General features: G+C 40.3%; 1 protein-coding gene across 5 annotated transcripts in view; it reads left to right on the forward strand.

Moving 5' to 3' along the window:
- FBXO16 (F-box protein 16) overlaps positions 1-14,052 on the forward strand; it is a 137,637-nt gene that overhangs the window by 85,103 nt on the left and 38,482 nt on the right. For all 5 annotated transcript variants that reach the window (XM_006153207.3, XM_006153206.3, XM_027773724.1 and 2 more), the window contains exons 6-7: positions 1,496-1,660; positions 10,559-10,791. In XM_006153207.3, coding sequence (XP_006153269.1) covers positions 1,496-1,660; positions 10,559-10,791 — 398 coding nt within the window. The remainder of the gene's footprint in view (positions 1-1,495; positions 1,661-10,558; positions 10,792-14,052) is intronic.

Raw genomic sequence — 14,052 nt, forward strand, 5'->3', positions numbered from 1 at the left:
AAACAAACAAAAACAAAATAGAAAAATAAAACAAAAACCAGTCTGCTTGACTCATGGACCCCAATTCAAACAAAGTCTAAAGAAAAAGAAGAAAAGGAGTGAATTGAGAGACTTTTCTCCCTACCCCTTTTCTGCAAAACTCCATTTCTCCATTGAATTCTGATTAATTTACCATACAGAGATTAAAGTGGTTATTGCGTTATTTTTAGGATTGAACGAACTAGATGTGATTTCTGTTCCTGTCTGCAGGGCTCTACCAGATCTCACTTTTTTCCTCCTTCCAGCTCCTAAACTTTGTATTACTTCTAATTGTTCCCTAGTCCCTTCTCAAAGTTTCATCTTTAGAAACTCGATAAATGGTAAATGGAAGGAGAGAGGAAGACAGGGATAGATAAATGAATATATGGATAGCGAGGGCCACAATAGAATGTTCTGGGTTTGGGGGTTTTTAAGTTTTTTAATTTTTGGATGACATTCAAAAATTATTCATTAACAAATCTTGAAAGAAGGCTAATTTTCTAAGGATGAAATTTGGGTTTGAAGGTTAAATGTCATCTTTACAACTGTATACAGAATTGCTAGACTCAACTTGTGTATATTTGATCCTAGTTTTTAGTTTCATTTCAGTTTATTCAACGCTTGGGGTAAATTATGTAAATACTGGTATGTAAAGGAGGACTAACTTTACCATTCGTTGCCAGCGTGGGATTGGCCATATGCCACAGAAGTTGAATATATAGAACACACATTTCCTATAGGCTACAGAAGACATACAGGGGCCGGACCATAGAACTACAGTAAAACATGACACTCTGTGAAGCAATCCCACATGAGAAAGTTCCCAGTTCAAGTCCAGAGACCTCCCTGAGTATGTTAGGTGTATGCTTGCCTGTGAGTTGGGACTGGCTGGAGCTGGGGACGGATCATGACATCAGGATCCTGCTAGGGATGCTATTTCTCTATATCTCTCATTCATGAAATCAGTGAATAAATAAACTTAAGACTTCTTTTTAAAAGACACACCATATTGTATTAGTAATCGTGTTCCATTTATAAAAATTTTATTTAGTAAAATTGTAAGAGTGGAGAAAAAAAGAAGCAAATTATGAAAAGAATGAACAATATGCAGACTTAAGTTTATATAACTTTCATATGATCTTCAGGAAACTTTAGGAAGTTCCAAAGTCTTTGTGAGCTGTAGTTTCCTCATTCACGGAATGAGAGTAATAATTATACTTATCACCATAGGTTGCTATGAAGTGGTTAATAGGTGCTCAGTAGATATTAACTGATTCTGATTATAAGTCTGAATTAGCATTTAAAGTAAATTGTTCTGCTTGGATAGGAAGCACCACAGGTAGGAGGTAACTAAGTTGTGATTTGGAGAAAAAGGATATAATGGTTATCTCAAGTCCAGAGTGACCGCTCAAAACTTAAAAAAAGCAGGCCTGGGAATTGAGCAGATTTTCTTTTTCAATTGCCATTGTTTTTCCAGGTGAGCTGGCATTGGAAGAACCTAGCTGAGCTGGACCAACTCTGGATGCTCAAATGTTTACGGTTTAACTGGTGCATCAATTTCTCCCCAACTCCCTTTGAGCAAGGTATATGGAAGAAGCACTATATTCAAATGGTGAAAGAACTTCATGTTACCAAGCCTAAGGTAAATTTGAGACAAAAAGCAGCAACTTACAAATATCAATTATTTACCAATTCTAGAGAAAATAATCAGTCAGGTGTGGTGGGTACATATGGTCCCAGCTACTCGGAAGGCTGAGGCAGAAGGATCGCAAATTCGAGGCCAGCTTGGGCAGCATAGCAAGACTCTGTCTCTAGGGAAAATGATAATAATAATAATAAACCCTCAAAATTGAAGCTGAGGAAGTAGTTCCAAGGAAACACACTATGATTTCAAAATTCCCCATTTCTTCTGGGCGCGTGTGAATGTGTGCCCAAGATCCCGAGAGGAGAATGGAGGAGAAGGAATTGCGGTGTGGCCATCCCCCCCTGGGGGGTGATTTCTCACTTTCTGTCTCTCTGTCTGTCTCTGTCTGTCTGGCGAGCACACGCGCCCTATAGCAAAATCCTCTAAAAAAAAATTATAAAATTTCCCATTTCTTTTTTCTTTCTTTTCTTTTTAACTTTTTAAGAGGTATTTGCCTTAGGGCACATGCTTTTGCCAGAAAGAGACCGAGATAGTGAGAGGGAACGTGAGAAACACCGCCCCGCCTGCCCCCAGGGTGGATGGCCACATCACAATCTCTTCTCCCAGAATCGTAGGCATGCACACACACGCACCTGGCGTGAGTTTCAAGCCACTGGATCCAGGACTCAAACCTCAACTAATGGGGAGTCCAGCAATGTAACCACTATGCCACTTTACTGGCCCCTCAAAATTCCCCCTTTTTTGATATGATAGCTCTTTTTCAGATTTCTATGTTGGTTGAGCTCCTGATGCAATACTCCTAAACCACAGTGCCACTCAGGAGTTAGGAGTGTGGAGTGTCAGTCTTTGTCCAGGTCCCTGATGTCTGTATCTCTGACTCAAGCAACAGAAAAGCCTGACACAGAGAGTCTGTGGGTAGTGTACAGTATTCGTCACCTATGGGTCATCAGATTTTACTTTACTGATTCAAATTTTGGGCTGGCTCCATAGTATGGTGGTAACATGCTGCTCAAGAGAAGCCATATCTCTCATGGCTGGCTCCCGTTTAATACCCAGCCCGGTTAGACTGAAAAAAAGACAAAAGAAAAGCCATATCTCTCATGGCTGCCTCAGTTTTAATCCCCAGCCTGGTTAGCCTGACACAGGCTGAGCACAGAGACACACGCCCAAGATCTGAGGGGTTGGAGGATGGAAGGAGGGGATCATGGCATGACCAGCAGCAGCTGGAGGATGTTCATCTCTGACTCTTTTACATGTGTGCCTACATGCTCATGAAGAAAGAATATTATGAATAGGGGCTGGCAGGGGGCATGGTGGTTAAGATGCTGGACTCCCACGTGGCTAACAATGGTTTGAGTCCTGGACCCCGTGGTTTGCTTTCTCTTTCCCACTCCTTCTCTCTCCCTTTCTGTCACTCTGTCTCTTTCTTTCTCTCTCTGATAAGAACATGTGCCCTATAGCAAATTTTTAAAAATAATAATAATAATTTAAAAATTAAATAAATAATTCTTTTTAAAAAGATTATGAATAAAGAAAAGAAATTTTAAAAATGGGAAAAAATTCAAATTTTCTATAGTTCTACCAGGTAACCTGAAATTTATTTTTGTATCATTTATATGAAAAAGTTTCCTAATAAACTAGTCATTAGGGAAGGACCTAATGAGCATATCAGAGCCCTCAAAGCTAGAAGCTACGCAGTATAGAATATATACATATAATCATAAAAAGTAAGTAATCCAAAAGTAATTTTTCTAGTGCTTTCTATGCATTATAAACAATGTTTACATACATTCTTATAGTCTGAGCTAATTAGATAACTCACAGGAAATTTTTCTAGAACCCTTTGTTTATAGCATTGTCTATATACATCCAAAGCTATATATTATTTACTGCAATAAGTAAGTCCTGAAAAAATATGTGTAAATTAAACATTTTCAATGATTCTTAAAACCACAGGGGTATTATAATCTGTGAAAAAAACTGCAGTGAATTGTTTTAAAATGAAAGAATCTTTCTGAAATATGGATAGTCAACTCCTAACTTGCTCATTTAAATTTAGATTTTACTGTGTTTTCTTAAGGTCAACTCTATCTACATTTAATATAGAAATAAACTATGCATAATTAATCTTGTTACAATTGCAGTAATAAATTAGTCTTTTTGATTTCAGTAGTTGGTGTATTACATGAAGGTTTCTTTTAAAAAGAAATTTTTTTAAGGGAGAGATTTTTGCTATAGGGAACGTGCACTTGTCGGAGAGACAGAGAGAGACAGAGAGAGAGGAAGCAAGAAATCATCCCCCAGGGGGATGGCCACACCACCATCCCTTCTCCTCTATTCTCTTCTCAGGATTTCAAGCACACACACACACACACACACACACACACACACACACACATGCCTGGCATGAGTTTCAAGCTGTTGGGTCTTGGACTCGAACCTCAGTCAGCTATGTGGGGATCCAGCTACATAACCATTACACATCTGCTGGTCCCTTAAAAAGAGATTTTTAAGTGCAGAATATTGAATATTCTAAATAATTACCATAGTGGACTGGCCCTATAGCCTAGTGATTAAAGGGAACTAGATCTCATATAACCAATTGTGGTTTGAACCCCAGCTCTGGTGACTTAAAACACATGCCAGGCATTTGTGTGTATGTGCCCCAAATCCCTACAGGATGGAGAAAGGGAGGAGAAGGAACTGCAGTGTGACCACACCCCACTGCGGGAGTGCTTTCCTCCACTCCTAGTCTCTCAAGTAAATGCACACACCATCTGGCAACTTTAAAAAATTATCAGAGCTATGACTCCTTTCCTCATAAGGTTTTTTTTTTTTTAAAGAATTATTTTATTGGGACCAGGATAATGGCTATGTAACTGGACTCCCATGTAGTCGACCACAGTTCGAGTCCCGGACCGGTGGCTTAAACTCACGCTAGGCACATGTGCGTGCATGCCCAAGATCTTGAGAGGAAAATGGAGGAGAAGGGATTGTGGCATGGCCATCTCCCCTGGGGGGGTGATTTCTCGCTTTCTGTCTCTCTGTCTCTCTCTGTCTTTCTAGCGAGTGCATGTGCCCTATAGCAAAAACCTTTCAAAAAAAAAAAAAGAATTATTTTATTTAACTTCCTTTCTTTATTTATTTAAATTTGACCAGAGAGGAACAGAGTAAGAGAGTGAGCGAGAGAGAGAAAGGGAGGAAGCAGTTCTCCAGGTCTAGGACTTGAACCGCAGTCAGCCATAGTGGGAGTCCAGTGCCCTTAATCACCACACCACCTGCCGGCCCCTCTTCATAAGTTTTTTTTTGTATCTCATTCTCAATTAGGAGTTAGGGAGTGATATTCAATAGCTGAAACTCAGGCTGTTTTGGGGCAGAGGACAAAAAAGTGATTAAGCAACTAGTGCAATGAAAAGAGGTTTTAAGGGACCAGCAGTTCCTGTAATGGCTATGTTGCTGAACTCCCATGTAGGTGACCATGGTTTGAGTCCCAGACCCGGTGGCTTAAACTCACGCCAGGCACCTGTGCATGCATGCCCAGGATCCCGAGAGGAGAATGGAGGAGAAGGGATTGCAGTGTGGCCATCCCCCGAAGGGGGGTGATTTCTCACTTTCTGTTTCTCTGTCTCTGTCTTTCTGACAAGTGCATATGCCCTATAGCAAAAACCTCTCCAAAAAAAAAAGTTTTTTTTAAAAAAGAAGAAAAGGAAGCAACAGTTAGCATAATGACTATGTCGCTGGACTCCCACGTAGTTGACCGTGGTTTGCCTTGCGGACCCGGTGGCTTAAAACTCACGCCGGGTGCCTGTGCATGCATGCCCAAGACCTCGAGAGGAGAATGGAGGAGAAGAAGATTGCGGCGTGGCCATTCTTACTGGGGGGTGATTTCTCACTTTTCGTCTCTCTGTCTCTCTGTCTGTCTGGCGAGCACATGCGCCCTATAGCAAAAACCTCTCCAAAAAAAAAAAAAAAGAAGAGATATATATAAACCTTACTGTCTTGTCTTTATCAAATACTCTTTTCCACAAAAATATTTATACATAACTATATTAAAAAACAACAAATAGTTTAGTTGCAAGAAAATTGCCACCTCTTTGCTTGATATTAAATTTCTGTGGCGAAGGCTACCAGGTGGTGTGGAGGTTAAAGCACTGGATCCCACATGGCTGACTACATGGTTTGAGTCTCAGACCTGGAGACTTGAAAATCACTCCGGCGTGTGTGTGTATGTGCCCACAATCCTGAGAGGAGGTTGGAGGATAAAGAATGGCCATTGCTATGTGAAACTTAAATTCTTCTGTTAAAGAAACAGACCTAAATCAGAAAGACTGTTTTAAAAAAATTAATGAATGAATTCAGACTTCTTTTCCTAAAGAAATAGGCCTGAATCAGAAAGACTAAGACGAATGAGGTCATCTGACTAGGTCAGTAACTGTCACATTACATATGCCTGTGTGATTTATGAGCCCCCTGTGGGCGGCCGCAGTGACGGGGCACACAGGCAGCCACCTGAACCGCATAGTTGACCTTTCCTGGAACATCCCCAGCCCTCTTCCGCAGCGCTTTGTATCTGCATGTGCTCCATCAGTGCTTTGGGAAATAAATACCTTCTAAGCTTGCGGGAGTACTTAATACTAATTTCCCCAACCTTAAAACATGAAGATTAGACTAGAATGACATCTATTTGTTTATTTATTGGTTGGTTATTTATTTATTGTAAGAGCACACATGTGCTTGCTGGAGATAGAGAAAGAAAATGAAAAAGCACCCCCCATGGGGAATGGGCATGGTCATGCCACAATCCCTCCTTCTCCATTTTTCTGCTGGGATTTGGAGTAGGCACACCTACATGCTTAGCATGTTTTTCAGGCTGCAAGGTTTGGGACTCAAACTATGCAATTGGCCATGAGAGATCCAGCCACTTTAAACGCTATACCACCAGCTGGCCTTAAAATGATCTTTAAAACTCTGCTCATAACCAGGTGGTTAAGAGAGTCAGATCCCACATAGCTGACCATGGACTGAATCCCTGCCCTGGTGGCTTGAAACACATGCCAGACTTATGAGCATGCCTACCCAGAATTCCATGCATTCAGGAGAAACTGTCTGAGAGGCCACATTATCTGTTCCAGAAAACGTTGTTTCAAAAAGACTTCACACTAGAAAAGAAAAGTAAACCCAAAGCAGATAGAAGGAAAAAATATAAACAACTGAAATTAATGAAATAGAAAACAGATTAACAGTAGAGAAATTCAATGAAGCCAAGGCTGGTTCTTGGAAAACATATGTAGAATTGGTAAATTTCTAGCTAGACTAATCAAGCAGAAAGAGAAAACACAAATTATTATTATCAGAAGTGAAAGATCATTATAGGTCTTCCAGACAGTAGCAGGATAATGAGAGAATATTATAAACAACTTCATGTCACTGAATTCAATAACCTGGATGGGCCAAATCCTTGGAAAACACACATTACCAAAATTGATTCGATAAATAATAGAAAACATGAATAAACCTACATCAGTTTATCATTTATTTTGTAATTTTAGAACTTTCCACAAAACTCCAGAATTAGATAGCTTCATTAGTGAATCCTCTTATATATTTAAGGAAGAAATAATACCAATTATTTCTCTCTCTCTTTCTCTCTCTCTCTCTCTCCCCCCCCCTTTTTTTTTAAAGAAAAGTAAACCCAAAGCAGATAGAAGGAAAAAATATAAACAACTGAAATTAATGAAATAGAAAACAGATTAACAGTAGAGAAATTCAATGAAGCCAAGGCTGGTTCTTGGAAAACATATGTAGAATTGGTAAATTTCTAGCTAGACTAATCAAGCAGAAAGAGAAAACACAAATTATTATTATCAGAAGTGAAAGATCATTATAGGTCTTCCAGACAGTAGCAGGATAATGAGAGAATATTATAAACAACTTCATGTCACTGAATTCAATAACCTGGATGGGCCAAATCCTTGGAAAACACACATTACCAAAATTGATTCGATAAATAATAGAAAACATGAATAAACCTACATCAGTTTATCATTTATTTTGTAATTTTAGAACTTTCCACAAAACTCCAGAATTAGATAGCTTCATTAGTGAATCCTCTTATATATTTAAGGAAGAAATAATACCAATTATTTCTCTCTCTCTTTCTCTCTCTCTCTCTCTCCCCCCCCTTTTTTTTTTGTCTTTCTTTCTCTTTTTATTTTTCTTTTCCTAAAGGGCACTTGCCCTCACTGGAGATGCATGGGGACAGTGAGAAAGCACTCCCCACTAGGTCTGGTCAAGTCACAATCCCTTCTCCATCATTTCCTCTCTTTGGGATCTTGAGTGTACACACACATGTGCCACTGAGTCCCAGACTCACACCACACAGTTGGCCGTGTAGGATCCAGCCACTCCAACCATTACACCATGGGCTGGCCCAAAATAATACCAATTCTATGTAACCTCTTTCAAAAAATAGGAATTCATTATCCTTATTTTAAAACCAGACACCTTACAAGAAAACAAAACGACAGACTACTCTCCTTCATTAGCATAGACATAAAAATCCTTTAAAAATATTGGCAAATTAAATCCAGCAACATGTTAAAAAAATGCTACATTATAACCAAGTGGGATGTATCCAAGGAAAATAAGGATGGCATAATAGTGAAAAGCTGATCAATGTAATTCACAGAGAAATAAGAGAAAAGATGTATGGCCATCATATATGCAAACAAAGCGTTTAACAAAATTCCATATCCATTCGTGTTTTTTTGTTTGTTTGTTTTTAGATTTTGCCATAGAGCAGAGACTCTTTCCAGAGTCAGAGAGAGAGAGAGAGAGAGAGAGAATGAGAAAGCATCTCCCCTCCCTGTGGAAAATGGTCACATTGCAATCCCTTCTCATCTATCTCTCCCTTCTTTCAAGATTTTGTGCACACTTAATATATGGCAGCATGCTTCCCAAGCTGCCAGGTCTGGGACTTGAACTGTGCAGTCAGTTAGGCGAAATCCAGCTGCCTTACCATGACACAGGCTGGCCCCCATTCTATTTTTAAAATTCTCAAAAAGACTTAAAATAATGTGAACACCATGTTTACTTAATTCAGAAAAGTCATCACAGATTTCAATTTACCTACTATGTAAAAGTATCAAGCATTTTGTACTTTCAGAATTAGTGAGTTACATATTAACATATAATTGCTAGTGTTGATACCTGAATTTTTCCTCTGAAGTTTTCTTTTATTATTATGTATTATGTATTACTTATTCTCAGTAGTATTGGATCTCCTCCAGCAAAAACAGATAGACTTAATTCAGTACAAGCTGAGAAATAGAATTAATGCCCATTCTTTTTTTTTTTTTTTTTTTTTTTTTTGGGGGGGTTTTTGCTATAGGGCGCATGTGCTTGCCAGACAGACAGAGAGAGACAGAGAGACAGAAAGCGAGAAATCACCCCACAGTGGGGATGGCCACACTGCAACCCCTTCTCCTCCATTCTCCTCTCGGGATCTTGGGCACACACGCACACGCACCTGGCGTGAGTTTAAGCCACCGGGTCCGGGACTCGAACTGTAGTCAACTATGTGGGAGTCCAGCGACATAGCCATTATGCTAACTGCTGGTCCCAAATTAATGCCCATTCTAAATGAGGCCTGCCAAAATATTGAACACTGAATCAATAATGAGCTATCAATTTTTAAAATTTTTTGTAGGGGTTTTTGCTATAGGGCACATGCGCTTGCCAGAAAGACAGAAAGAGACAGAGAGACAGAAAGCAAGAAATCACCCCCCAGCAGGGATGGCCACGCTGCAATCCTTTCTCCTCCATTCTCCTCTCAGGATCTTAGGCACAGACGCACATGTGCCCAGTGTGAATTTAAACCACCGGGTCTGGGGCTCAAACCGCAGTCAACTACATGGGAGTTCAGTGATATAGCCATTACGCTAACTGCTGGTCCCATGAGCTATCAATTATATAAACATAAAATCTCTTCTTAATTTGCCACTAGGGGGACCAGCAGTTAGTTAGCATAATGTCTATGTCGCTGAACTCCCATGTAATCGACCTTGGTTCGAGTCCTGGACCCGGTGGCTTAAACTCATGCCTGGCGCGTGTGTGCGTGTGCCCAGGATCCTGAGAGGAGAATGGAGGAGAAGGGATTGAGAAGTGGCCATCCCCCCTCGGGGGGATGATTTCTCGCTTTCTGTCTCTCTGCCTCTCTCTGTCTTTCTGGCGAGCACACACGCCCTATAGCAAAAACCTCTCAAAAAAAAAATCTGCCAGTAGGCTACAATTCTTTATTAAATGAGTAAATATTTGTTAAACACTGTCTTGTACTAGGTGCTAAGAATACAAAGACCCTAATCCTGCTTTTACAGAGTCTAGTCAAGTGTCTCAGGACCCAGGCAAGTAAGTCATTACTACTTAGAGTACTAAGTATTATCCTGCAATGGAAATGTTCACAAAGAGCAGTTGAAAAAAAAAGAAAGAATGGGAAACTGTTACAGCTGATTATGCTTGGAGGGACTGGGGAATTTCTTGATGTTCGCAAACAACGTAAACCAAGCTTCCCTAATCTCTTAATGAACAAAAATTAAGCCCTTAATGGTTTCTCAACAAACCAATACCACGTTCCTTAGGTTACAACCACATGAAAACCTTATGAGTTTTACATACAAAAGACAGATTTCAATTTTGAAACTCAAAGCAGGAGTATTCTTTGGGGAGTGGTTGGAATTTTGTTTTTTGTTTTATTTAAAGAGTTATTTATTTAATTTTATTTACTTATTTTAATTTGCCCAAAGAGAGAGAGAGAATGACAATGATGGTGATAATAGCAGCAGTGACAATGACATCCTTTGTTTCATTGTTATTATTACAGTGTTTTTCTTCTTCTAGACACCTCCAAAAGATGGATTTGTAATTGCCAATGTCCAGCCAGTCACAAGCCATTCTCCAGAGGAAAAGCAGTCCCCTTTACCAGCTTTTCGGTCCTCCTCCTCTTTAAGGAAGAAGAGTAACCCTGGAGAGAAAGAACTTCCACCGTGGCGATCCTCGGATAAGCATCCAACTGATATCATTCGTTTTAATTACCTAGACAACTGCAGCCCCATCGAGCAGGTCTGGCAAGGGTAAGAAGCTCCATGCCCTTCTCAACTTCTTTGTTTTTAGAAACAATTTATTGGCAGGTTAGTTTATGAGAAGATTCAAATAGAACTGAGAAATAGAAAAGCCTTTCATTACGTAGAAGCAAAAAGTAATGGAAGAGTACACTAAATTTTATTAGCAAATGTGCCATAGTCTTTATGATTTGTTTGTATTTTATTTGCGTATCTCTTGCATTCATGAAAAAACTTTGTTAAAAAAGTATATAAGAAAGGTATATTCAGAGAAGTATCATTCTCATCATCCCTTCTCTCCTCACTTCAACTCCGTCATCCTTTCCCCCTCATGCAGTATCAAATCTTATTAGATTTTAGTTTATCCTGATGTGGCTTTTTGCACACAAGGATATATTGAGATACCATTTTTATATTGAGATACCATTTTTCAACTATCTGGCAAAAACTTTAAATTGCGGGGCCAGCAGGTGGCGTGGTAGTTAAGGGTGCTGGACTCCCACATGGCTGCCCATGGTTTGAGTCCTGGACCCCGCAGCTTGCTTTCTCTCTTTTCCTTCTCTCTCGTTGTCTCTCTCTCTCTCACTCTGTCGCTCTCTGGTCAAATTAAAATACTTAAATAAATAAAGTCAAATAAAATAATTCTCTAAAACAAAAAAAACTTTAAATTGTGACAGTACATTCTGTTGGTTTGGCTGTGGGCCACAGGGCATGGTCATCCATTGCTGGTGAGAATACCAATTAGCAAAACCTACAGAGGAGAATTTGATGATACCTATAAAAAATACATATGTATTTACATTTTAACCCAGCAGTCCCCTTCTTGGAAACAACCTGAAAAATACCAAAAATTTTATCTATGCAAGGATATTTATTACATCAACGTTTATGATTTCAAAATATTAGAAACAATCTATATCCTTATACTTAGGAGGGTAGTCAAATAAACTATAGCCCCTCTGTCCCTGGGGTCAGGGTCTCTCAGGTTTTTGACTTGGTCACAGGAAAGAATTCAAGCACTAGTCATACAGGGAAGCAAAGAGGTTACTGAGCAAAGATAAGAATACACTCCCCAGGCAGTCGACTGCTCCAGATAAGACAGCACTGTGTGCCTTTGGGGCTTCCCTTTAAGGGAGATTTACAAGCATATTCATAAAGGGGTTGGACTTTTAGGACGTAGGGTGGTCTTGGGGACCCCATCAGGGTGTTCGTTTGCGCATACGCTCACTTGCACACATGCTCTCTAGTTGAACATGCTTGAACACAGAATGTATGTGTTATTAGCTGCCAAGATCTCCCAGAGGTGTGTTTCCCAACATGCTAATGGAGCGGAGGTTTACTGGAGGTCAACTCAGGCGCAAGTGGGCCAGTGTGACATGAGTGACCATGAACCTGCAATAGATTGCAGTGGACAGGATCCTTAGTTTCTTTTTCCCTCTGAAGTTTTGTTATCAAGTTGACCTGGTTTCCGCTTTCTTCCCACAGTTCTGTCTCAATCTCTTTGTCTGCGAGGTTTTGTTCTGAAGGTTGGCCTACTTTTTATTCTCTGTCTCACATCCACCATGGAACAACTGTAAAAATGAATAAGGAAGATCTCTATGAACTGATACAGAGTGATTTCAGGGTACATTGTTATGTGAAAGGCAAATTGTAAAAGAGTATCTGTAGTATGCCACTGACAGTACAGAAAGAAGAGAGAGGGGCTGGCCGGTGGTGTGGTGGTTAAAGGCACAGGACTCCCACATGGCCGACCTCAGTCCAAGTCCCGGACCAGGTAGCTTGCTTTCTCACTTTCCCTCTCTCTCTCTCTCTCCCTCTCTCTCTGATCAAACTGGAAAATAATAATAATAAAAATTAAATAAAATAATTCTTTAAAGAAAAAGAGAAACCGAGATATATATAGAGAAAGCACATCCCAATACAGTGTGGTCACACCACAATCCTTTTCCTTCCCTCCCTCCTTCCTGTCAAGTTGGTTTAACTTTTGAAAGTCCATTAAGGGGGACCAGCAATTAGTATAATGGCTACATCACCAGACTCCCATGTAGTTGACTGCGGTTCGAGCCCCAGACTTAAACTTACGCCAGGCACGTGTGCATGTGTGCCCAAGAGCCCAAGAGGAGAATGGAGGAGAAGGAATTGTGGTGTGACCATCCCCCCTAGGGGTTATTTCTGTCTCTCTGTCTTTCTGGCGAGCCCACACACCCTATAGCAAAAACCTCTCCAAAAAAAAAAAAAAGATCAATTAAGATAACTCACCATGTTGGGCTACCCCCACAGAAGGGACCCAGGGAGGAGCATTGATCCACACTGTTGACCATGGTTGGAATCCCAGCCACAGTGGCTTGGCTTGGGAAACATTCCTTATGCATGTGTATGTATGCCCAAAATCCAACAGGAAGGAGAAATGGAGTAGAAGGAATTGCGGTGTGATCATACCCCTATAGGGGTGCTTCCTCCCTCTCTCTGACTCTCTCTGACTCTCTCTGGTAATCACATGTTCACTCTGGCAAGAAGAAGAAGAAGGAGAAGGAGAAGGAGAAGGAGAAGAGAAGGAGAAGAAGAAGAAGAAAAAGAAAAGATAATTCGCTCCACAGGGCTGACAAAGGAGAAAAATCTTACGATCGTTTCAAAAGATCCAGAAGAGCTATTTGATCAAATTTAGTACTGATTATATAAATTACCAGCAAATTAGAAATATAAAGGAAGTTTTTCAATAATTAGCACATGAAGGGGCTGGCCAGTAGCATGGTGGTTAAGGGCACTGGACTTCCACAGGGCTGACTGTGGTTCAAGTCCCAGACCTGGCAGCTTGCTTTCTCATTCTCTCTCTCTCTCTCTCTCACTCTCTCTCTCTCTCTGACTCTCACTCTGTCCCTCTCTGGTCAAATATAAATGAGGAAAGAAATAAAGAAAGTTAAATAAAATAATTCTAACAAAAAATTGGCTTGTGGATTTTTTTTAAGAGATTTTTGCCTTAGGGTACATGTGCTCACTGGCAAGAGAGAGACAGAGGCAGAGATAGAGATAGAGACAGTGAAAGGGAAAGTGAGACATCTGCTGTCGGGGAAATGGCCATGCTGCAATCCCTTCTTTTCCATTCTCCCCCCAGGATCATGGGCATGCATGCATACCCACCCACCATGAGTTTCAAGCTGCCAAGTCTGGGACTTGAACTGTGGTCAACCATGTGGGAGTCTAGTCACATGATTGCCTTGCCATCGGTTGGTCCTAGCTCATTGATTCTTTTTTTTTTTTTGAGCTTTTTGGTAT

This window comes from Tupaia chinensis, unplaced genomic scaffold, assembly GCF_000334495.1.
Source record: "Tupaia chinensis unplaced genomic scaffold, TupChi_1.0 Scaffold000366_1, whole genome shotgun sequence".
NCBI classification, from domain to species: Eukaryota; Metazoa; Chordata; class Mammalia; order Scandentia; family Tupaiidae; genus Tupaia; species Tupaia belangeri.